Source organism: Physella acuta, unplaced genomic scaffold (assembly GCF_028476545.2).
Source record: "Physella acuta isolate Inbredline_101_S28 unplaced genomic scaffold, ASM2847654v3 ptg001404l, whole genome shotgun sequence".
In the NCBI taxonomy this organism is placed as follows: Eukaryota; Metazoa; Mollusca; class Gastropoda; family Physidae; genus Physella; species Physella acuta.
In genome coordinates, this window is record NW_026732919.1 from 1 (window position 1) to 24,308 (window position 24,308).

Sequence of the window (24,308 nt, forward strand, 5' to 3'; positions counted from 1 at the left end):
TAATTAAAAGCTTATTTTAAGCTGAAGTTTTGAATTATAAACAGTCAAAGTAAAGAAATTTAACGGCTGAGAGCCTTTGCATACTGATTTAACTGTTTTCTACCTTGATTGTGTAATTATAAAACGTATATCTTTAAAAAACAGTGACCGGAAAAACCGCTTTCCAGCTTTCCTAGATGAGGAGGGGGCGGGGGCGCTTTTTCGAAGACTAAAGTCGGAGAAAATTCACATCGGATTAAGGAATATATAACCGATATCACCCAAAAAAGAAACCCATTGAACTAAAGCGTATTTTACGATTGTGTAACATAAAAAAAGAGTTAGTGACGTTTAAAATCCGCTATGTACTGGATCGGTTGCTAGATAACTCTTTTAACACTTAGTAAAGAAATCAATTGTATTAACACTTAATGTCAGTGGCGTAGCGAGGTCGGGTGTCACCCGGTGCGGCACTTAATGGTGTCACCCCCCCCCCCCCCCCTGCAGGAGCGTAGCGACCCTTCCCGGGGACAAACTTTCAAATTTTCGATTTGCACCCCGCCCTCGAACTTTCGATTTGCACTCCCCCCTCTCAAGTTTTTTCTCTATATATTTTGCTATTTTTTTGCCTTGGTGTCACCCCCCTAAATTGTGTCACCCGGTGCTGTCCGCCTCCCCCGCCGCCCCCCCCCCCTCGCTACGCCCCTGCTTAATGTACGATTTCACTACCCAGTTTTGCTAAGTGATAACGCGACTAGTTCTTTGTAATATTCTTACGATTCTCTCAACTTCATCGTGAGAGATCAGATACTTTTACTTGATTGCATTACATCTTGCCTGGATCACTGCATTAAAGAGAAATAAATATAACGGATTCTTGTATCGCTATCCGATCAGTAATATAGCAGACTGTCGGAGCGGGTGGGTGGAAAGCGACACTCTTTGCCAAAATGGTAAGAGAGAAAAAATTATTATATATTGTACTGATTATTACTTTGTTCAACCTAACTGATAATTCAAAATTGCAGTATTGGCCTACTATTATCGAAATTGTTCTAAAGACACGAGCAAAAGTAGATCAAATAAGACTTGCACCTTCTTCAAAATACACTCTTAAGCAGTGGTTCTTAACTTTTTGGAGTACTGAACCCAACCAGTTGCATATGCGCAATCACCGAACCCTCCTTAATAGTTGTATCGTCCACAATGACAAAATCCGATCGTGAATCCTATGAGTAGGGTGTGTGTCTTGACCTCCGCTGAAGCCCTGAGACTTAATTACCGAAATCTATAGAGAAAAACTTTAGGGGGGGGGGGTGCAAATCGAAAGTTCGAGGGGGGGGATGCAAATAGAAAACTTGAGGGGGGGTGCAAATCGAAAGTTTGAGGGCGGGGGGATGCAAATAGAAAACTTGAGGGGGGGGGGGTGCAAATCGAAAGTTTGAGGGCGGGTTGCAAATCGAAAAGTTTGTCCCCGGGAAGGGTCGCTACGCTCCTGCAGGGGGGGGGGGGTGACACCATTAAGTGCCGCACCGGGTGACACCCGACCTCGCTACGCCACTGACATTAAGTGTTAATACAATTGATTTCTTTACTAAGTGTTAAAAGAGTTATCTAGCAACCGATCCAGTACATAGCGGATTTTAAACGTCACTAACTCTTTTTTATGTTACACAATCGTAAAATACGCTTAGTTCAATGGGTTTCTTTTTTGGGTGATATCGGTTATATATTCCTTAATCCGATGTGAATTTTCTCCGACTTTAGTCTTCGAAAAAGCGCCCCCGCCCCCTCCTCATCTAGGAAAGCTGGAAAGCGGTTTTTCCGGTCACTGTTTCTTAAAGATATACGTTTTATAATTACACAATCAAGGTAGAAAACAGTTAAATCAGTATGCAAAGGCTCTCAGCCGTTAAATTTCTTTACTTTGACTGTTTATAATTCAAAACTTCAGCTTAAAATAAGCTTTTAATTATTTTTCTACCCCTTTTGGCGCCCCCCTAGGATCGGCGCCCTGGGGCGGCCGCCCTCCCTTCGCTACGCCTCTGGTCAGGTCAAACACAACACTCTCACAGCAGCCCTAACAATCATGTATAAATGTGTCATCTAGTCCTTATATGTCTGTGTGCGAAAATGGCTCTTTGTGCATTTTTCGGTGTGCACAGTTTTCTGTGTGTGCATTTTTCTGTTTGCGTTTTTTCTTCTTTTTTTGCGCTTTTTTCCGTTGCGCTTTTTGTCGTTGCGCTTTTTTCATTTTGCGTTTTTTTCCGTTTGCGCTTTTTTCTGTGTGCGCTTTTTTCCGTTTGCGCTTTTTTCCGTTTGCGCTTTTTTCCGTGTGCGCTTTTTTCTCTTTGCGCTTTTTTCCGTTTGCGCTTTTTTCTCTTTGCGCTTTTTTCCGTGTGCGCTTTTTTCTGTTTGCGCTTTTTTCTGTGTGCGCTTTTTTTCTGTTTGCGCTTTTTTCTGTGTGCGCTTTTTTCTCTTTGCGCTTTTTTCTGTGTGCGCTTTTTTCTCTTTGCGCTTTTTTCCGTGTGCGCTTTTTTCTCTTTGCGCTTTTTTCCGTTGCGCTTTTTTCTGTTTGCGCTTTTTTCTGTGTGCGCTTTTTTCTCTTTGCGCTTTTTTCTGCTTGCGCTTTTTTCCTCTTTGCGCTTTTTTCTGTGTGCGCTTTTTTCTCTTTGCGCTTTTTTCCGGTGTGCGCTTATTTCCGTTGCGCTTTTTGTTTTGCGCTTATTTCCGTTGCGCTTTTTTCCGTTGCGGTTCTTTCCGGCCACCTAAACACACATACAACTTCGCCATAAAAGAATCCCCCATAATATTTGCTAATGGAGATAAAGCACGCAAATACCATACACCAATTTGTTGTTGTTGTTAAAGTGTAATGTTCCATTTAAGCCTTCGACTTGCGTATTTGAAAGAAGCTAAAAATAGATGTAGTACCAAAGTTTATTGCCATGACATTGCTAATGTAATATGTTACGGGACCAAAAGGCCTATGTTAGATAATAGCAGGCTATCCATGATCCATTATCCATAATGTTATATGGTACGGGTCAAAATGTCTATGTTAGTTTATAACAGGCAATGTATAATTCATTATCCATTTTAGCATGAACTTGGACAATTTCTTACATGTATTTATCGGCACGTATGCCTACCCTTCAACCGCACTAAGTCAGTATGTCTTTTTTCCCCTATTAAAAACCACAGCAGTTTGAATCAGGAAGCTTTATTGAAGCCTCTAACTTACTTTTTATAAAGTGTCAACATTGAATAATCTGACCTTTTCATGTTTGTTCTAGCGTGGCGTGCAAAACCTGCCCCGTAAGATTCTGCAGTAGACAAACTTACCGTGTCTTTCTTCCTTCTGTTTGCAAACATGCACTGGGTGAAATGATGCTTGATGTACGTGTTTCAGTTTCTTTCAAGGTTGTCGTTCTTTGCTTCTCTCCCTTTTCATGTGACGCCCACTCTTCCAATTCTCAGACCACCTGGGGTTTACACAGTACTCTTTCGGTATATGAGATAGGTGATGTAGAGCAGAGTTTCATCCAGGCATCTCTTCGGGGGGCTCCGCCTCCCCCCCCCCCCCCCCGAAGAAAGTCTACCGCCCCCCCCCCAACGAGATTTTATATAGTAAAACATACACTTTTACTAGTGTCCGCCCCCCCCCCCCCCCCGAAAAATGTTGACCGCCCCCCCCCCCCCGAAAATTTCAAGTGCCCCCCCCCTCCCCCCCCCCCGGAGAAAAAAGTCTGGAGGAAACACTGATGTAGAGTTCACATGTTTTAGTGATCTCGGTATATGAAGGGATAGTGTGGTCAGCGTTTTGAAAAGGGAGTTTGGTCTATGTTAGATGCTTTATTTTTTTACATTTGTGATGTGGGTTTTGGACACTTGGCAAAGCTAAACCACTGTCTATGTTTGCCCACGATAATACTCCACAACATTCAAATTCAACATTACCTAACAATATCATATCCAATCTAATGCTATTTGATGCGTGGCTTGCTAAGAAACTATCAAATTCTACTGCTTTTAATTTCTTTCTCAACCGGCTTGGCGCACAATAACAGCCTTAATCGCCTGTATTTTATTTTCTGACAACTTTTAAAAATATTCTGAAAGATTTATCAAGAAAAATGCTCCATAAAAAATGGAGTTTTCTTCGTTGGCAAAGAGGTGCGTCAGCTATTCGTTGGAACAACAACATAAAATAGGCAGAAGTATAGCATTAAAAGGAAATTTATCGTCTACTTGTCAGTTGTGTGCAATCAATATCTTACAAACGTTGAATTGGTTCTTGTTTAAAGTCAAAATTGTGCAATGGTATAATTGGATCTGAAGGGCTTTAACAACAGTGACTGTGACAGCTTCCTGTTTGCTATCAGCCCAGAAAAATCAATAACAATAGATTTCAATGGGAATTATCGATTTTATTTTTTTTATTTTTTGTAATTGTAAAACAACGCTGATAGTATTTGAAGTGTAATATTTACACAAGCAGTGAATGTAATCAACGTGTATTTGATTTATTGTTTAATCTACACTAAGATTGCTTTAGATATGTATAGTTAAGTTACGGCGAATTATAACCAAACATAGAGTTCAGTGTGTAGCTACTCGGTATTGTTGAAGTTAAAATAAACTCACTCAGTTGATGATTCAAGACAGTCCTGAACACATTACTGAGGATGATGTATCAACCAATGAATGTCCGAATTACTCGAAAAATAAACACGGAAAAAAAACTAATACTCTTGAACCAATTAATGCTTAATACTATGAGTCGTGTGTGTTTGCGTTTACATTTTTTGCTTTTATGTGTCGGTGTGTATGTGTCTTTAGTGTATGTCTGTCTTTATGTTTCAGTGTCTAGCATTGCATATCTATCTATATATATAATCTCTTCATGGAGACCATAGAAAACACCACGCAGCTTATCCACCACCCTTATCCCCACCTGTCAGGTGAGCTGTGGTTCACCCCGAATGTTTACAATCGTAGAGCAGGGCTAGTGACGGCTATTAGGGGCAGATAATTAAGGATTAAAGGATTTGAGAACTAAGGGGAGGTAACCGTTTCTGATTGATTTTTTTCTTAGTCTGTAAACGGCTGCTTTCACTTGGTGGGAGGGGGGGGGGGGAGGGCGGGAGGGGTAGTGTTGAATTCATAAATTATGAATTGCTGATAAGCAGAAAATAAAACAACAAGATGGCGGCGTATACTACGTCGCGGGTCAGCTCGTACGATACAACAGAGATGGCATGCTCATAACTGTTGAGTTGTGTCGTACAATTGATAAATCTCCGATGTATTTCTATTGATCTGTTGTATTTTTGCTACATCATTTTTGTATTGTTGCTGAACCTCTTCATTATCTGCGCTTTACGTTCTCTTTTAAACGTCCATATCTTTATTTTACATTTAATTAACTGTGTGTGTACTCTATCTGTGCTGTTACTGTGTTGTGTCTGAGTTGTATTCGTGCAGTATATGTTCTATATCCGTGCTATTAATGTGCTATATATGTGCTGTATATGTGCTATATATTATGTTCTGCATCTGTGATGTATCTGTATAGTATCTATGCTGTATCCGTGTTGTATAAGTGCTGTATCAAGGCTGTTTCTGTGCTGTCTATGTCCGGTATATCTGCTGTATCTGTGCTGCAGAGGCGTAGCGAGGGGGGGGTGGGGTGCGGACCGCACCGGGTGACACCATTTAGGGGGGGGGGGGACACCATTGCAAAAAATAGCAAAATATATAGAGAAAAATTTGATGGGGGGTGCAAATCGAAAGTTTGAGGGGGGGGGGGGTGAAAATCGAAAGTTTGAGGGGGGGGGGTGCAAATCGAAAGTTTGAGGGGGGGGGGGTGCAAATCGAAAGTTTGAGGGGGGGGGTGCAAATCGAAAGTTTGAGGGGGGGGGGGGTGCAAATCGAAAGTTTGAAAGTTTGTCCCCGGGAAGGGTCGCTACACCTCTGGGGGGTGACACCATTAAGTGCCGCACCGGGTGAAACCCGACCTCGCTACGCAACTGCTGTGCTGTATTTGTGCTGTATGTTTTGTATCCGTGCTTTATCATTTTCCATCTCGTATAAATCAGCCTTTTATCTCCCCTATATCTTCAGGTAAATCTCCCCCCTCCCCCTCCCTCCCCAGCCTTTGTCACCACTAGTTTCGCAGAAAACTATAACGTGATGTAATGATAGAGTGTTCTAGTCACGTGACGCTATAAACATGTTATTGTATTGGTGTATTATCGTGTGGATTTCTGCTCCACTTTGTTGATGTGTATTTCCATGAAGAAAATAACATTCGTTGTCCAGGATCGCTAGCCTAATCATGGACAACTAATTAATTCTTTGACCTAAATGTTAATTGGTGATGGTAGGACTATTGTAATGACTAGCATTACATTTCCGAAATAACTGCTGAAACAAATCAACATTGCAGTAAATAATTGTTAAATTATCAAATTGATATCAATTAATTAATTTTTTTCTTGTAAAAATATTTTAATAAAACACGTTATTGTGTTTAAGCAATTACAAATTTTAAAATGATGTAAACACTTTTAGACTCAAGGCCGGTTTAAGCCTATACACTTCCTAATATTGATTATTCTATATATCAGCTCTGATGGGTACCTAATTATAATTATATAATAAAGACGGATTAATATAGTGCTGACCACACCATCCCTTCATTTAACGAGGTCACAGAAACACGTGAACTCTACTTTATCTGCACAATGAACCGCCAGGTCCTGATGAAACTTTACTTTTATTTTATTAAAAAAAAAATATTTAAATTTTTATTGTTTGACATTCGTGTTTGATGGGAATTTTTTTTTTATTCCTCGCAAATTTATGGCTAGAAGATAATGCATGGAAAACCCAAACATGAATTTATAAATAATCGTAGATTGAAACTATTTTTGTTAGTTTAATTTATTGATTTAGTTTATGTGGAGTGCGCTAAATGTAATGTAAAAAGTTATATAAAGATATAAAACGTTACACTTATTCCACGGACAAATCAAATCGCAGTGAAGAAGTGTCACTGCTGCGTTCGCTAGACGCCGCCCACAAACTTAACCAAGTGTAACGTTCCTTTAATACCTACAATGCCAGCCTTAAGACGTATGTGCTGGGGGGGGGGGGGGGGGGGACAGAAGGGGAGGGGGAGGGACTGTGGTGTGTTTCAAACTAAATTCTGTAGCCGAGGTCGGGTGTTGAATAGCACGACGTAACTTATAATTTGTGGGCTCGGGATTCGTGCGGTAGAGTTTCGCTTCGCTTTCAGTGTGTTGTGATGTTATTTTTTGTTTAGCTCAAGGACTTACAAATCAAGACGTGATGTGTATATTTTAGTGTTAGGATAAATAAATGGAGGGAGTCAGCGATATATTCGATAACTGAGGACTAGACAGAAAAATCATTGAAATCCACTCTAAAACTTATTCAAGTTTGTATGAAAAAATTTTCAATGTGCTTTTTCTTACGGTATGTATAGCACAATTTTTTGCAGTCGATTTGTTTAAATTTTAAAGCTTTTATTAAATTTTAATAGAATCTTTCCTAACTTTCTACGTCAATTGATGTATACAAATTTCAAGATTCCACTACACTCCAATTCTCCTTAAGCCGTACCTGTATGTTAAAATCACATCGTTTAAATCACCAATAATCTTATTTCCCAACCCTAATTTATATCATGATCAAGGCACTAGATCTAAATATAACTAAACGTTTGAACTATTTGAAGCGTAGCCTATTGATTATCGACTTTAAAAAAAAATTGGACATGGTTCAATTTTTCAGCTTATGCAACGACCAAACTTTTAATTAAGTAAAACTGGATCTTTTATATCTTTTTTAAAATAATAAATTAAATATTAGTTGTGAGCAAATCTGAAAATAAAAGATTTGATGAAAACACATTGGCAAATAAATAAAGTTTCTTTAAATGAGTGTGCCTTGAATTAATTTAGTTATTTTTATATTATATGTTTCTTTTTTTTTAGTTTTATAAATACTTTTAAATCCATTAATCAATTAACAAGTTAAAGTAGAAGTTATTTTTAAATATAATTTTAATTAAATATAAATCAATTGGCAAAACGTTTAAAACTCCAGTATTTTTATTTCTGCAGACCATGAACGCGGCAAGCCAAAAAGTGCACGAGATTTTAAACAAAGCGGCAACGATTCAGCGAAATATCCGCACCTCTAGTTCGGGTATTTCCGCGCAGGATATCATCCAACTTCCCAACGCTTCCATCAGGTCCGGGCTGCTGAGAAAAAAAGCAAACACCATAAACTACGGCAGGTGGAAGCATCGGTTCGTCGTCCTGTTGAGCGATTCCCTCTACATCTACAACAGCGAGCTGTCCAAGGCACCGAATGATACAATCTTGCTACGGGGCTACAACAGAGTTCAGAGAGAAGAGTCGACAGTCCACGAGTGGTGCTTCTCCATCCTGCCCGCCTACAACCTCAAAACTGTCCGCGTCATTACTTTCGCCTGCGTCAGTGATAATGAGAGAAGAGAATGGATGACGGCTATAAAAGATCAGTTATACATAGCGAACGGTGTAGAAAAGAAATCTTTATCTGATTCTGTTCAAAGACGATTGACTTTAAGAGAAAGCTCTACTGAAGATGAGTACAGAGATATTGAAGCTCCAGCGTATGTGCCGGACGGTTCCGTGGACAGCGATCACCTAGCCTACACCGACAGCATTTCCAGCGATTCCGGCAGCAGCGGAAGCGGCGGCGTCTTTGAGTGGAACATCCCCTCCAGCCCACCGTCCACCCCAGCCCCCACCCCACCATCCGACACACACTCCAACACATCCTCTCCCCCGGACTTAAAACCGAAACTTGACAATAAAAGAAAACCCATGCCGTTACCTAAACCCGAAACGGTACCTAAACCCAAACCTCAGACACCGGAGAAGAAAAAGATCTCCCAAGAAGAACTACACGCCAAACTTCCGCCTCGGCAAAGCGCCATCTTGTCCGAAAACGAAACTGATTACGTCAACGCAGCAGATCTGTACGAAGATTACGACTTTCCCGTTGAGATGTCACAACCGCCCATCACCAAAGAGCAGAACTGCACAGTAGCAGACGACACATTGGACAGGAACCAGCTGATCGCTCAGCTCAAAGCTAAAGAAAAATCCGGGACGTATCTCATCCGGAAATCTCGCACGAGTGACTATAAGGTTCTGGCGTATCTCACTCCGGAAGGGAAGGTTAACCAGTACAAAATTTTCAAGAAAGACTCGACTTTCTCCCTGGATCAAATCGTCAAATTTGACAGCATAGAGACGCTTCTAGAACATTACTCTACCAATGGGACGCTACCGAGTTCTGACTATAAACTTTTGTATGGATTTTATGAAGAGTAAAGACTCTTTTAAAAATACGATGTTTTAGTTTGATGACAGCAGCTGGTAATTTATTTTTGTGGGAACAAGATAGCATTGTCATTTCAGTGGATATAAGTAATGTTTCTTTCGTTATTGGAGTAGGAGTAATTCATGTAATTAGAATAGTCAATTTAAATTTTCTACAATGGGCGTCCAACAATGACGTCACGCTAATTACACTTTTTACCCTCGCCACCAATTTTCAGGTGCCATAAAAAAATGAAGGACGCCAACTAAGTTACCTAACAAAATTCCACCCCGCCGTCCCCAACACATAGAATCACACTCTAACCTGTATGAGAATGTTTAATTTTCATTTTTTCCCCCTTAAAATAACAAACGCGTGCATACATTTTGTAAACCAACCTATCTCTCATATGCAAGCCATCAAAAGTTTTTAACTACCCCCCCCTTTTTTTAATTAGCGTGGTAGTCTTCTATAAACAGTTGCGAACCCCACCCCCTCTTCACCTGTTTAGCGTGACAGTCTTTTATAAACGATTCCTAAAGCCTCTTTCTCCCCCCCCCCCCCCTTAGCGTGACAGTCTTTTATAGACGATTCCTACGGCCCTTCCCCCCCCCCCTTTTTGCGTGAAAGTCTTTTATAGACGATTGCTACCGTCCCTTTCCACGTGAAATACTCTCCAACCTGTAGCGACCAGTGACTGTTGTTGACCAAGGTGTGACAGGTAAACACTCGATCACAGTGCTTCAACACGGAGCTGTACCTCTGTTTGTCCACAGTCTCAAGAAACTTGAGAGTTTTTACTTCCTTGTTTCACGCCGTGGGTTAGTTTCTACCTGCTCTACATACTCGGCCGATCCAACACTAATCTAAACCACACTGTCGTTGAATGGTTCAGCATACGAGAAACGCGCCAAGCTGTTAGATTATATGTAACGAGCCGGCCCGCGGCATAACATACGCCGCTATTTAGTTGTTTCTAATTTTCAATAATTCATAATTTGTGAATTCGACAGTACCAACGCTGACACTGAAAATATTTCTTTAAAACACTATAAGTAGCTCGTTAAGGACCATAACCCCCCCCCTTCCTTCCCCCCCCCCCCCTACGTTTAAAATCGTTGGCTCTGCTTGTAAACATTTAGAGTGAACACAGCTCACTAAAACCATGTAGGGGTGGTGAGGTAGGGAGAGCGTTTGCAGCTTGTTTTCTAACGGCTCGAAGAGGAGAATTATATATATAGATAGATAGATGAGATAGGCGAATGGAAGACTACAATGTTGTTTTAGTAACGGTTTTTTGGATTGGATGATTTGTTGTTTGGGTGAATTTAGTATGTTGTTATTTTTAACTTGACCTACAAAAGCACATTTTTTTTAAACCACTTAGCTGTAAAGTGCAGATATTTGTGTATAAAAAATGAAAAATGTCTTGGTTGAAAGTTGGACCATCTTGATAGTGCGTAGTTGCATTAGATGGCATTTTGGAATCAACTTGTATAGTGCGCCGTGGCATTTCATGGCATCTTGATCTTATTAATAGTGCATAGTGGCATTTGTTTTCTTTTTTGGTCCTACTTGATAGTGCGTTATGACATTTGATTATTCGGCCAACTTTATAGAGCGTAGTGACATTTGATCGATTATTTTGCCAACTTGATAAATCGTAATGACATTTGATCGATTATTCGGCCAACTTTATAGAGCGTAATGACATTTGATCGATTATTTGGCAAACTTTATAGAGCGTAGTGACATTTGATCGATTATTTGGCAAACTTTATAGAACGTAGTGACATTTGATCGATTATTTGGCAAACTTTATAGAACGTAGTGACATTTGATCGATTATTTGGCCAACTTTATAGAGCGTAGTGACATTTGATCGATTATTTGGCAAACTTTAAAGAGCGTAGTGACATTTGATCGATTATTTGGCCAACTTTATAGAGCGTAGTGACATTTGATCGATTATTTGGCAAACGTTATAGAACGTAGTGACATTTGATCGATTATTTGGCAAACTTTATAGAGCGTAGTGACATTTGATCGATTATTTGGCAAACTTTATAGAACGTAGTGACATTTGATCGATTATTTGCCCAACTGAATAGAACGTAGTGACATTTGATCGATTATTTGGCAAACTTTATAGAACGTAGTGACATTTGATCGATTATTTGCCCAACTGAATAGAACGTAGTGACATTTGATGGTTTGCCATGTGCAGAACAGTAGGAGACTAAATCGTATTACAGCCATGACAACTTAGAAAGTCATTGTGATAAAATACACATAAGGCCCGTTCATTTTCAGCAAGGGACTCCTGCTTTTACCTTATTAGCTAAAGCCCCAATCTAACTTTTGTTACTTAATTAATCAACCATGTTCTATAATCTGGTTCTGTGATTGTTTCGCTGAATGAATGATTCATTTGTTTACTCCTTAATGTGGTAATCGTTTCCTTTACTGCAATGAAAGCTTGGTAAATCGAATGATTAAATGATCAGTTAATAATTCCTGGGTTTTTATTTCAGCCTACTCAAGTTACCGTTTCACTTGCGTTTATTTTATTTCCATCGGGTAATCTCCTTTGTAGCTTGTTTGATTTAGGCACACATTACTCAGTTATTATTGTGATATCTTTCTTAATATAGGCCTAAGTTTCTTTAGAATTCGTTATAACTTGTTAAATATAGGCATCCACCGTTATTTTATTATTGTTTCATCGTGTTTAACATATGCCTAATTTTCTTTATTATACGTTATAACTTAATTAATATAGGCATCCACCGTTATATTATAATTGTGATATCTTGTTTAACATAGGCTTAACTTTATTTTATTGCTATTTTATTGGTCTCATGTTTTAGACTCTAGCAAATCATTAGTTTATTATAGTTGTCATGGCAACTAAACAACAGCAAACAGGTAAGCGTTACCGCTATAATAATATCACCCATTACATAGCATAAGCTACTTAGTAATTGTTCACGTTCAAATATATTTGTTTGTAAAGCTGATTGAGAATAAACTCGCTTTAACTTATTATAGGCCTGGTTAGTTGTTTGTTTTTCCCTTTCAATTTAAAAAAAATAAAATACTTTTTTGAATGTTGGGCTAGGGCTAGAGCTAGGATTAGGTTTAGTTGAGGCATCATAATAAGTGAAACTGTTTCTTGATTTCAAGTTTTGGTATTATTTTTTTCTGTTTAGTAAATACTTAAAATGCAATTAAAAGACAAACTTTTTTTTTCGCTATTCAAGAAATGTTGTACCTAATGACTGATAGATATGTTATCAAAGGTTGACCTAATTACTGACATATTGTCATGAGCTAGTTGTTGACCTAGTTACTGACACCTTGTCATGAGCTAGTTGTTGACCTAGTTACTGACACCTTGTCATGACGTAGCTGTTGACCTAGTTACTGGCATATTGTCATGACGTAGATGTTGACCTATTTATTGACATGTAGTCATGAGCTAGTTTTTGACCTAGTTACTGACATCTTGTCATGAGCTAGTTTTTGACCTAGTTACTGTTATAAATGACCAGAAATGTTGACCTATTTAATGACAGATTGAACTCAATTACACAAACATCTTGAAACATCATGTAATAATCTAAATCAGGTTTTTTTAAAATGGTGATTGAAAAAAAACGTCACAACATATTTATAATAAATAACTCATTAGTTGATTGGTTACTTATCATTGTAACACTTCAAGTTCAATAACTAATACTAAAATTAATGAATTTTTTAATTTTTAGGGAAACAATTAGAGCAAATTTAAATACATTTTATTTTTCTATAATCTTATATTTTTTTAAACGAAGCAGTTGATGAATTAGGCATGCCAATTAAGACTTAATTAACATTAAATTCACAAAATAAAAAAAGAGTATACAGTACTTACTGAACAAATGGTAGCTGCAGTACTTACTGAATTAGTACCAGTAAAGAATGCAAATATAATTATATTCTCAGACTGAACAATTCGAATTTTTTTTTAATAAAATATGTTTTATCTTATAATTAAGCAATTAAGCATGACCATCACTATTTGACCACTAAATGAATGGACCACAAAGATTATAGAACAATGAAAATACCCAAGAAAAAATAAACTATGTATGAAACAGTACATAGACCAACTATAGACAGTACATAGACCAACTACAGTCGTACAAGGAAGTAAATTAAAAAACAAACACATAGACTGATGAAGCAGAAAGTTGAAAATATGCAAGTAAATGTTTAATGTTTTTGAGTCAACTAAATGTAAATTAATATGCATACGGTAACATTTTGAAACAAATTTAACTTATAAGACGTCAGCTATTTTACATAGTGAAGTAACAACAAATGCTGAACCTAAGGGCCATTACCTACTCGTAATTAGCACCTTCGCCCACTCGCTGTAGCGTTGGGTTATCTCCCCTTTAAAGAACCCAGCCTCAAGAACGTAGTCGTTCGCTTCAGATGATTATGGTATTTTTATCTGCTTTTCGTTCATTTTTCTATTGGAATTGGGATTTTGGTGTTAGGAATTCGACGTCGTTGTAAAATGATACTAATTGATGTTTATTATCAAACAATTTTTTTTCAAACGCAAGTTCCCGAACTGGTGACACCTTTTTACAACAGCTAAGTGATCCGCTAGCCACATACAATTTTAAAATAATTTTTTTTTCGCGAAACCATCCTCCTATACAGAATAAAAATGCTTTTTGCCAGTTCAATTAATGATTGATACAAGTTAAAAAATAGATAACCATCTTTACTATTAACTGTGCACACATTAAAACTATCAACCGGGAGTGGGGGGGGGGGGGGACGACGACGACGACACCAAATGCAAAATTTAGAAAGGAATAAAGGCTTTTTGAGTATTTTAAAAAGATACAAAATAACGCCTTTAGGCAAAATGGGAGGGGACTACACCAATTGCAACTATGTATATAGGCCTATGTAGACCTTTATATATATGTATATATATATATATATATATATATATATATATATATATATATATATATATATATATATATATATATATATATATATGTGTGTGTGTGTGTGTATGTGTGTATGTGTGTGTGTGTGTTTGTGTGTGTGTGTGTAACATAGGTTTTTTTCTGGGGGGGGGGGGGGGAGGGGGTCGACACCATGGGGTCACGCACCGGGTGACACCTGACCTTGCGACGACACCAACCCCCCCTACCCACCCCTTTCTCATAGCTGCTACTAATAATTCAAACTTAAATATATTGGGTTTTGTTTGCTATCTGATGTGTTGTGAATTAACGCATCATCTAATTAGTAGTTATATCTAATTAGTAGTACGTAGCACATCAACAAAAAACTCTGTCCCCACTCCCCATATGTAGAGGGAATAATTTAAAACTGATCTTTAATAAAGCAGTGACCCATGAATTGTTAAGAGATCTTGTTCAAACAGGTCAGATTACTCTACGTAAGAGTCTTATTTTTCTTCGTGTAATTGCGTCCCTTGTTTACCCACTGAGTCAGGGAATTTGAAAAAAATTACTTATGGCTTACGTCTTGAGTAGCCTCCCTTTTATTAGAAATACGAGATTTATATACAGAGCATTAAGGTAAAGAGATTAGAGAATAGAACATAAATAAATGGTATTTGGCGAACTTTTGCCTGATTGAAATGTAAAGATTGAAATGTTATACTTGTTCATTGTCTAGTTTATTGGGTGCCTTGTGTGTGTGTAAGTGTGTGCGTGCGTGTGTGTGTGTGTGCGTGCGCGTGTCTGTGTCTGTGTAGAGAGGGGGGGTGGTTAAGTTTACGTCATAACAGTGAGTAAAGACTCCATAGGTCAGTGGTTCACTTAATTATTTAATTAGCCAGGACTTCCGATTAAAATTATATCTCTACTTCAGGACGTGGCAATAATAAACGCAACACTCTAAACCTAACACATTAAGTAATTAAGCAACAATCGTCGAACTTTGTGTCACCTTAAAGATATAGATCACACCAGTATAGTCTAGAAAGTACTTGGGCACGACTGTCCTTGACACTAGCTCCCACTTGCCTTCCTGTTCCAAGTTTTTCATGTGAGGTTCCAGCCTGTCTTTGTATTCTGCGACGATCGTCAAGAACTCTTCACGCATGACGATGATCACGTGACCACCTGGAAGGTAAAGTCACAGTTAGGGAATAAATTTTCTGATTTATTTGGGTTAACTTCAGCACTCTTATTTATTCTAGTATTTTTCTACGGCCTTTTAAATTTTCATTGAAATTTACATAACTTGTATTTTTTTTTAAATTTAGTTATTTTAAAAATATATTTTCATAAATTAATTAAATATCATTCAATATTTTTTAATTAATTAAATTCATAAATTATATTAATATAAGTTGGACGGCGTGGCCGTGAGGTACTGCGCTTGGTTTCTAACCCGAAAATCGCAGCACGAATAAAGATTCAGGTTAGTAGAACGTCCCTGAGTCAACCCAGCTCTGGTGGGTTCCTAGCTCACGTTAAGTAAAACAACCACAGTAGGATAAAAGTAGGTAGACACTTTTTTTTAAAGTGTCAAGTATTTCATTTACAATGATGTATCCTATCTGTAAACGACTTTGTAAACATCTTTTCGCATATTTATATTTATATTTAGAATGTATAACTTTCCCTATTTTACTTTGAATGTATACAGTTATTTGGTAGTTCAAGGTGTTAAAGAGAACTTGTAAAGCTGAAAAAACTGACTGTTAAAAAGACAACATACCTGGCTTAACAAACCTGACCAGTTCATCCATCCCATTACATGGTATGTGACCTTCACCCATCCCACCACAAACAACAGCAACATCATAATAATCTGAAAGTGAATAAACTATTCTTGTGAGATAAAAATAAACCAAAGATTAATTTTATCAGTTTACTTTTATCAATTTAAATCGAACAAAATATGGTGTTCAGCAGTAAATTAATGTGATGTGCTAGTCTTGTTCTTCATCTACTCACCAAGTGATGTTTCAAGTTGGTGAACTAAAATTTTGAGTGATTCGAAATGATTGAAGCGTATCAATCTTGAGATGATTGTTGTGGTTGCTTTAGTGTAAATTTTTACATAAGCCTATTTATTAGGGTAAAGTTATGTAATATTTATTATAAGCTACTTTTCATTAAAATGTTCGTTTAAAAAATTAGAATAATTAAGATTCATTTAAAGAAACTCCAAATTCAGGATACATTAATTCCGTTATTAACTATGTTACAACCCCCCTCCCCCCTTCCAAGTATTGTTCCTTATAAACTTACGTCAGCATTGTCACAAACCTTACCTGGCTCAATACAATGTGAGTCTTCTCCAAGAAAGTTCTGGAATGTGCGAGTGTAAATGTTCTTTGACTTGGCCAGATTCAGCATTCCTTCACTTGGCTCTAGAGCATCAATTTTACTGAAACCTTTACGCAGTAGCTGGGATAGTATCAAATACAATTAATATAATGAAACCTTGACGTAACAGCTGAGATAGTATCAAATACAAACAATTTTACTGAAACCTTTACGCAGTAGCTGGGATAGTATCAAATACAATTAATATAATGAAACCTTGACGTGACAGCTGAGATAGTATCAAATACAAACAATTTTACTGAAACCTTTACGCAGTAGCTGGGATAGTATCAAATACAAACAATTTTACTGAAACCTTTACGCAGTAGCTGGGATAGTATCAAATACAAACAATTTTACTGAAACCTTTACGCAGTAGCTGGGATAGTATCAAATACAAACAATTTTACTGAAACCTTTACGCAGTAGCTGGGATAGTATCAAATACAAACAATTTTACTGAAACCTTTACGCAGTAGCTGGGATAGTATCAAATACAAACAATTTTACTGAAACCTTTACGCAGTAGCTGGGATAGTATCAAATACAAACAATTTTACTGAAACCTTTACGCAGTAGCTGGGATAGTATCAAATACAAACAATTTTACTGAAACCTTTACGCAGTAGCTGGGATAGTATCAAATACAAACAATTTTACTGAAACCTTTACGCAGTAGCTGGGATAGTATCAAATACAAACAATTTTACTGAAACCTTTACGCAGTAGCTGGGATAGTATCAAATACAAACAATTTTACTGAAACCTTTACGCAGTAGCTGGGATAGTATCAAATACAAACAATTTTACTGAAACCTTTACGCAGTAGCTGGGATAGTATCAAATACAAACAATTTTACTGAAACCTTTACGCAGTAGCTGGGATAGTATCAAATACAAACAATTTTACTGAAACCTTTACGCAGTAGCTGGGATAGTATCAAATACAATTAATATAATGAAACCTTGACGTAACAGCTGAGATAGTATCAAATACAAACAATTTTACTGAAACCTTTACGCAGTAGCTGGGATAGTATCAAATACAAACAATTTTACTGAAACCTTTACGCAGTAGCTGGGATAGTATCAAATACAAACAATTTTACTGAAACCTTTACGCAGTAGCTGGGATAGTATCAAATACAAACAATTTTACTGAAACCTTTACGCAGTAGCTGGGATAGTATCAAATACAAACAATTTTACTGAAACCTTTACGCAGTAGCTGGGATAGTATCAAATACAAACAATTTTACTGAAACCTTTACGCAGTAGCTGGGATAGTATCAAATACAAACAATTTTACTGAAACCTTTACGCAGTAGCTGGGATAGTATCAAATACAAACAATTTTACTGAAACCTTTACGCAGTAGCTGGGATAGTATCAAATACAATTAATATAATGAAACCTTGACGTAACAGCTGAGATAGTATCAAATACAAACAATTTTACTGAAACCTTTACGCAGTAGCTGGGATAGTATCAAATACAAACAATTTTACTGAAACCTTTACGCAGTAGCTGGGATAGTATCAAATACAAACAATTTTACTGAAACCTTTACGCAGTAGCTGGGATAGTATCAAATACAAACAATTTTACTGAAACCTTTACGCAGTAGCTGGGATAGTATCAAATACAATTAATATAATGAAACCTTGACGTAACAGCTGAGATAGTATCAAATACAAACAATTTTACTGAAACCTTTACGTAGTAGCTGGGATAGTATCAAATACAAACAATTTTACTGAAACCTTTTCGTAGTAGCTGGGATAGAATCAAATACAAACAATTTTACTGAAACCTTTTCGTAGTAGCTGGGATAGAATCAAATACAAACAATTTTACTGAAACCTTTTCGTAGTAGCTGGGATAGTATCAAATACAAACAATTTTACTGAAACCTTTTCGTAGTAGCTGGGATAGTATCAAATACAAACAATTTTACTGAAACCTTTACGCAGTAGCTGGGATAGTATCAAATACAAACAATTTTACTGAAACCTTTACGCAGTAGCTGGGATAGTATCAAATACAAACAATTTTACTGAAACCTTTACGCAGTAGCTGGGATAGTATCAAATACAATTAATATAATGAAACCTTGACGTAACAGCTGAGATAGTATCAAATACAAACAATTTTACTGAAACCTTTACGCAGTAGCTGGGATAGTATCAAATACAAACAATTTTACTGAAACCTTTACGCAGTAGCTGGGATAGTATCAAATACAAACAATTTTACTGAAACCTTTACGCAGTAGCTGGGATAGTATCAAATACAAACAATTTTACTGAAACCTTTACGCAGTAGCTGGGATAGTATCAAATACAATTAATATAATGAAACCTTGACGTAACAGCTGAGATAGTATCAAATACAAACAATTTTACTGAAACCTTTACGTAGTAGCTGGGATAGTATCAAATACAAACAATTTTACTGAAACCTTTTCGTAGTAGCTGGGATAGAATCAAATACAAACAATTTTACTGAAACCTTTTCGTAGTAGCTGGGATAGAATCAAATACAAACAATTTTACTGAAACCTTTTCGTAGTAGCTGGGATAGTATCAAATACAAACAATTTTACTGAAACCTTTTCGTAGTAGCTGGGATAGTATCAAATACAATTAATATAATGAAACCTTGACGTAACAGCTGAGATAGTATCAAATACAAACAATTTTACTGAAACCTTTACGCTGTAGCTGGGATAGAATCAAATACAAACAATTTAACTGAAACCTTTACGTTTTAGCTGGGATAGTATCAAATACAAACAATTTTTACTGAAACCTTTACGCAGTAGCTGGGATAGTATCAAATACAAACAATTTTACTGAAACCTTTACGTAGCAGCTGGGAAAATATAAAATATGAATATCTTTTTACTGAAACCTTTACGTAGTAACGGATAAGGAACAAAAATTACTAATATACTGAAACTCTTTTGAATCAACAGTGCAGATGAATGAAGAAAAACAGACAACAGATTTACTGAAACGTATAACAATAACTTTAAGGGTGAAACCATAACTTTAAAAAAAATAAAGGTATCTTGTCTTAAAGTATGTATAGACTGTAAACATATAGACAGTAAAAATCACCGAAGGAGATCAATTATCTTAGCTGCATATCAAGGGAGACAATATAAACAAAGATGAATTATTGATCGAACAAGGCTTCTATTGTAATGCTATTATTATTTTTTTATAAATTAAGTCATTAACCAGCTGTACTCTATGATAAAAGACATAAGTTAGATTATGTACAGAGCCAGGTACATACTTATGATGTTTTCAATAACAGATTAACTTTTCGGTTAATAAATACATTTTAAAAAATAGACTAAAAATATACTACTAGCTTTACTCAATACATTATTAGTGAACAAACATTAGCCTAGCCCCTTTCATCATCATCCTCTTTCCTGTGGACCCTTGTTGAGGATATGAACGCAATCACACCTCTCCATTGTACTCGGTTCTGAGCAATTCTTTAAAGTTGGGTCCACGACATTCCGGCTGCTTCTGCTTCTCTTACAGCTGACCTTTTCCAAATTTGTTTTATTCTACCCACTTTCCTCTTTCCTTAGGGATTTCAAACTAGTGTCTGCCTGTTGATGTTGCTAGTCAGTTTACCCAGGGTGTATCCAATCCATCCCCATTTGCGCTTTTGTATTCTTTTTTGCCAATAAGATCTTACCCAGTTTTTCTCCACAGCTCGGCATTGGCAATTTTTTTTCAGACCACCTGATGTTCAATATGTGACGCAGGCATCCATTAATGAAAGTCTGAAGTCTGATGTTAATAACCCCTATAGTAGCTTCGCTTTAGCCTATGTATTATGATAATAATTATAAGCAGTAGTAACTAACCTGAACAGCTGCCAATCCTGAGCCCGCAGCTACATCAAGAATGTTGAGATTTTTTCTAGAAGCTTCGTCAGGGTACAGCTTCCCCATCGTCTCCGCTGTGATCAACGGGCCTCGAAAGTGTTCTTCGTTAAGATCCTGTAGAGAAAAATATAAAAAAAAATTCTTTTGTGAAGAATTAAATTGTGTACGGTACGGTCTTCAAGACTTTTCTTTACAGAGGAGATAATTCTGTTTTATGATGTCAGAGGTTATTATATGGATTATCCATCTTGTTTTTTTTAACCAAGGTAGCTCGATTTATAATTTATTTATCATTATTTATCAAACTAATTAAAAAATTTTAATCTAAAAATGATGCAAAACTCTTGTGCTTTTCGGTTGATTGACTGTTGTGCGGTCTTACTAATTGTTCTGCTAGAGTTGCTGCCCCGTCAGTCTAACGGTTTTCAGTTAATGAATTATTATAGTCTTAACCCTATCCTTTAAGTATTGGTATCAATGTACTTGAAATAATAAAAATAAAATTTCACAATAAATGTCAGTGGTAGCAAATCTTGTGACCAGTGTTTCTTTTAAGCATCTGTTCAGAGGTCACTGCAACATCTTCCCCCTTTTTTTTCACGTAGGTAAAAAAGCCCCCCCCCCCTCTTCCAGTTGCAAAGGTTGGTGGCGATTTATCCAAGTCACTTGCCTGGTAGAGCCGCCCCACCCGCCCTCCAAAAGCCACGCCACTGAGCATTTTATCACCTGTGACAACCCACTTACAGGGTAACTGTAAAGACTTTTAGATTGCTACGTATAAATATGATGCCTCTACAAACCTAAACATTACCAACAATTAAATTCCTTTTTTAATAGGCAAAAAAAAAAAGGAAGTCGGCGTGGTCATGGTTGCTGAACCGAAATATCTCGAGTTCGAACCCCAGGGCAGATAAGGCTCGATAGCTGAGGACAGCCACTCTTCAAGAAGAGAAAACTCCAAAATCAAACAGCTTTTGCCTTGTAGTTTGTTCTTGGTTGGGCAAAGGCTATGGAAGTAAATCTTTTTAAAATAAACCGGGAGTGATCCCCCCTAAACTTTCTCGAATACTCTTATATAAAATAACAGGGGATGGGAACTCGGGCTATAGACATGATTTTTAATCAATTTTAAATACTTAAAGTTTTAAAAATAGAATAAAATCTCGTAGACAAATTAATTGCACACCAAGTGAACGCCAAATAAAAAAGCGCATAATAGTGCGCAATATTATTAGTACTTTTAAAATTTACATTAGTTTTTTTGAGAAATCGTAAGTAGCGTAAATTACTACTTCCAGTCAACGGAAATTACTCAACATTTAACAGAAGGTAGAGAATTAGATCTTTTACTTACATGTGAAATTTCATTTATCTATCTGAAATAGTACTCAAGTTATAGGCTTTTGAAAAATTCAAAGTAGGAAAAGTTGATACGGATCTACGATTTTGATAAAATACTTATATATGAAATTTCATCAACCTAGCTGTAACGGTACTCAAGTTATCGTGTTTACACACGGACACACAGACAGACAGACAGACAGACACACAGACAGACACACAGACATACGGACAAGATTGCAAAATTATGTTTCTCCGTATCAGTGAGGTGTAAAACGTCGAGATTTGTAAAAATCTCGATTTTTTTTTTTGCACGATTACAATACTTTCTCTATACTACGTATATACGAGAAAGTAAAAAAGCAGATTGAAATCAGAGTCTATATTGCCTATATTGCGCATAACAAGTTGACACGTAATACTTAATTGTGTTGGAGGGAATCCCTTCAAATACTAAAATTTTGAATAAGAAAAAAGAAGAAAACTGCAAAAAAGATCAAACTAGGAAGTAAAGACAAACGACCATTACTTGCTCGTATTTTGCGCCTCTCGCCCACTCCGTGTAGCGTTTGGTTATCTCCTCTCTAGAGAAACCGGCCTCGTGAGCGTAGTCGTTGGCTGCAGAAGCTTGTGACATTTTTATCTGCTTGTCGTCCATGGTTCCAGTGGATCAAGGAATCTGGTGTTAAAAATTCAACAGTTTGCTATATTTAACAAGACACCTAAAATATATTACAATGTCATTGCTGCCATATTGTTTGTATTCATTTTGTAGGTGAGATTCAATATTATTACAGTAGGCCTACGTTAGGCAAATTTCGGCGATGGACCAGACACGCCCTTGGTAGAGAAGGTGTCATTAAGAGTTAAGCGTTGGACTGGATCCCCCAGGGGAAAAGAAAATTAGGCCGATCTAAGCTATCCTGGAGAATGACTGTTGAAGGAGAAGCAAGAGCTGCCGAGCTGACGTGGGCTCAGCTAAAGAGAGCTGCACAAAAAAAAACCGCTTTCGGTGGAGAGGTGTAACAGCAGCCTTTTGCTGCTTAGGGGACTCACGTGATTAAGTTAGTAAGAGAAGTTAGACAAATATCGCTTACGAGCCGACCCGCGGCCTAGCTTACGCCCCTTTTTAATGACAGGTGAAGACTTCCTGAAAGACATAGTTGTCCTAATGGGGTGGGTGGTTACACACTGTTGCGCATGCATGGAGAGCGAGGGAGGGGAGGGAGGAGGGTTAAAGAGTCGGTGTGCGTGCGTGGTGTCCCGCATGGTTGGGCGACGTAGAGAATTGTATATATATATATATATATATATATATATATATATATATATATATATATATATATATATATATATATATATATATATATATATATATATATATATATATATATTGATAGATAAGCTCTAACTCAATGGAATGTGGTTAATATGGGACTGGTTTAGATGTGTTGGGTAATTCGCATTAGTTTTATGGACAATGAACTCTATAACAACACAGGAATCTAATTATGACACTCATGGTACTTCTAATAAATTGTTCAAATACTTTTTCTTCTTCGTTCTTTTAATATTGGACGGATTCCCTCCAACACAATATAAATAGTACGTGTCCACTGGTTATGCGCCATAAAGGCCGTTGACTCCGATTTCAGCCTGCTTTTCTAGTAGGATTTTCTTCCATAGCTTTTGTCCATCAAAATAAACAACTAGTAGGCAGCAGATGTTTTATTTTAGTTTTTTTTCCTCTCCTAAATTGCTTGCTTTATATTTTGATCTAATTTGCTTTATATTTTGATCTAATTTGCTTTATATTTTGATCTAATTTGCTTTTTATTTTGATCTAATTTGCTTTATATTTTTATCTTATTTGCTTTATATTTTGATCTAATACAAACAAAATCTATAGACTATGATAATGTGGAGCTAGCTAATAGACAGAGGCGTAGCGACCCTTCCCGGCGCCCGGGGACAAACTTTCAATTGGGCGCCCCCTCGAAAACAACCTTTCAATTTTCAATTTGCACCCCCCCTAAAACTTTCAATCTACACCCACCTCCTCAAACTTTCAATTTGCACCCCCCCCCTCCCCCCTCCCCCATATATTTTTTATATTTATAATGCAAAACTGCAGCTAAAATGAGATTTTACTTTGTTTTTACAACCCATTTTGGCGCCCCTTAAGTTCGGCGCACGGGGACATATGTACCCTCCCCCCCCCCCCCCGCTACGCCTCTGCTAATAGATGCAATTATTAATATCAGGTATATATAAAGCGACGAAAAATC

The 24,308-nt window shown here is 37.0% G+C and overlaps 2 protein-coding genes across 2 annotated transcripts; one reads left to right on the forward strand and one right to left on the reverse strand.

Moving 5' to 3' along the window:
* Positions 1-7,191: 7,191 nt before the first annotated feature.
* LOC131927455 (SH3 domain-binding protein 2-like) lies at positions 7,192-9,813 on the forward strand. Its single transcript, XM_059283144.1, has 2 exons — positions 7,192-7,482; positions 8,133-9,813. The coding sequence occupies exon 2, from the start codon at positions 8,136-8,138 to the stop codon at positions 9,393-9,395; it is 1,260 nt and encodes a 419-aa protein (XP_059139127.1). The 5' UTR covers positions 7,192-7,482; positions 8,133-8,135; the 3' UTR covers positions 9,396-9,813.
* A 5,532-nt stretch (positions 9,814-15,345) lies between these two features.
* On the reverse strand, positions 15,346-22,678 carry LOC131927458 (methyltransferase-like protein 27). The gene is made up of 5 exons (XM_059283145.1): positions 22,550-22,678; positions 20,659-20,793; positions 16,712-16,847; positions 16,153-16,245; positions 15,346-15,551 (listed from the first exon to the last, which is right to left on the reverse strand). The coding sequence occupies exons 1-5, from the start codon at positions 22,676-22,678 to the stop codon at positions 15,346-15,348; spliced, it is 699 nt and encodes a 232-aa protein (XP_059139128.1).
* Positions 22,679-24,308: the final 1,630 nt, after the last annotated feature.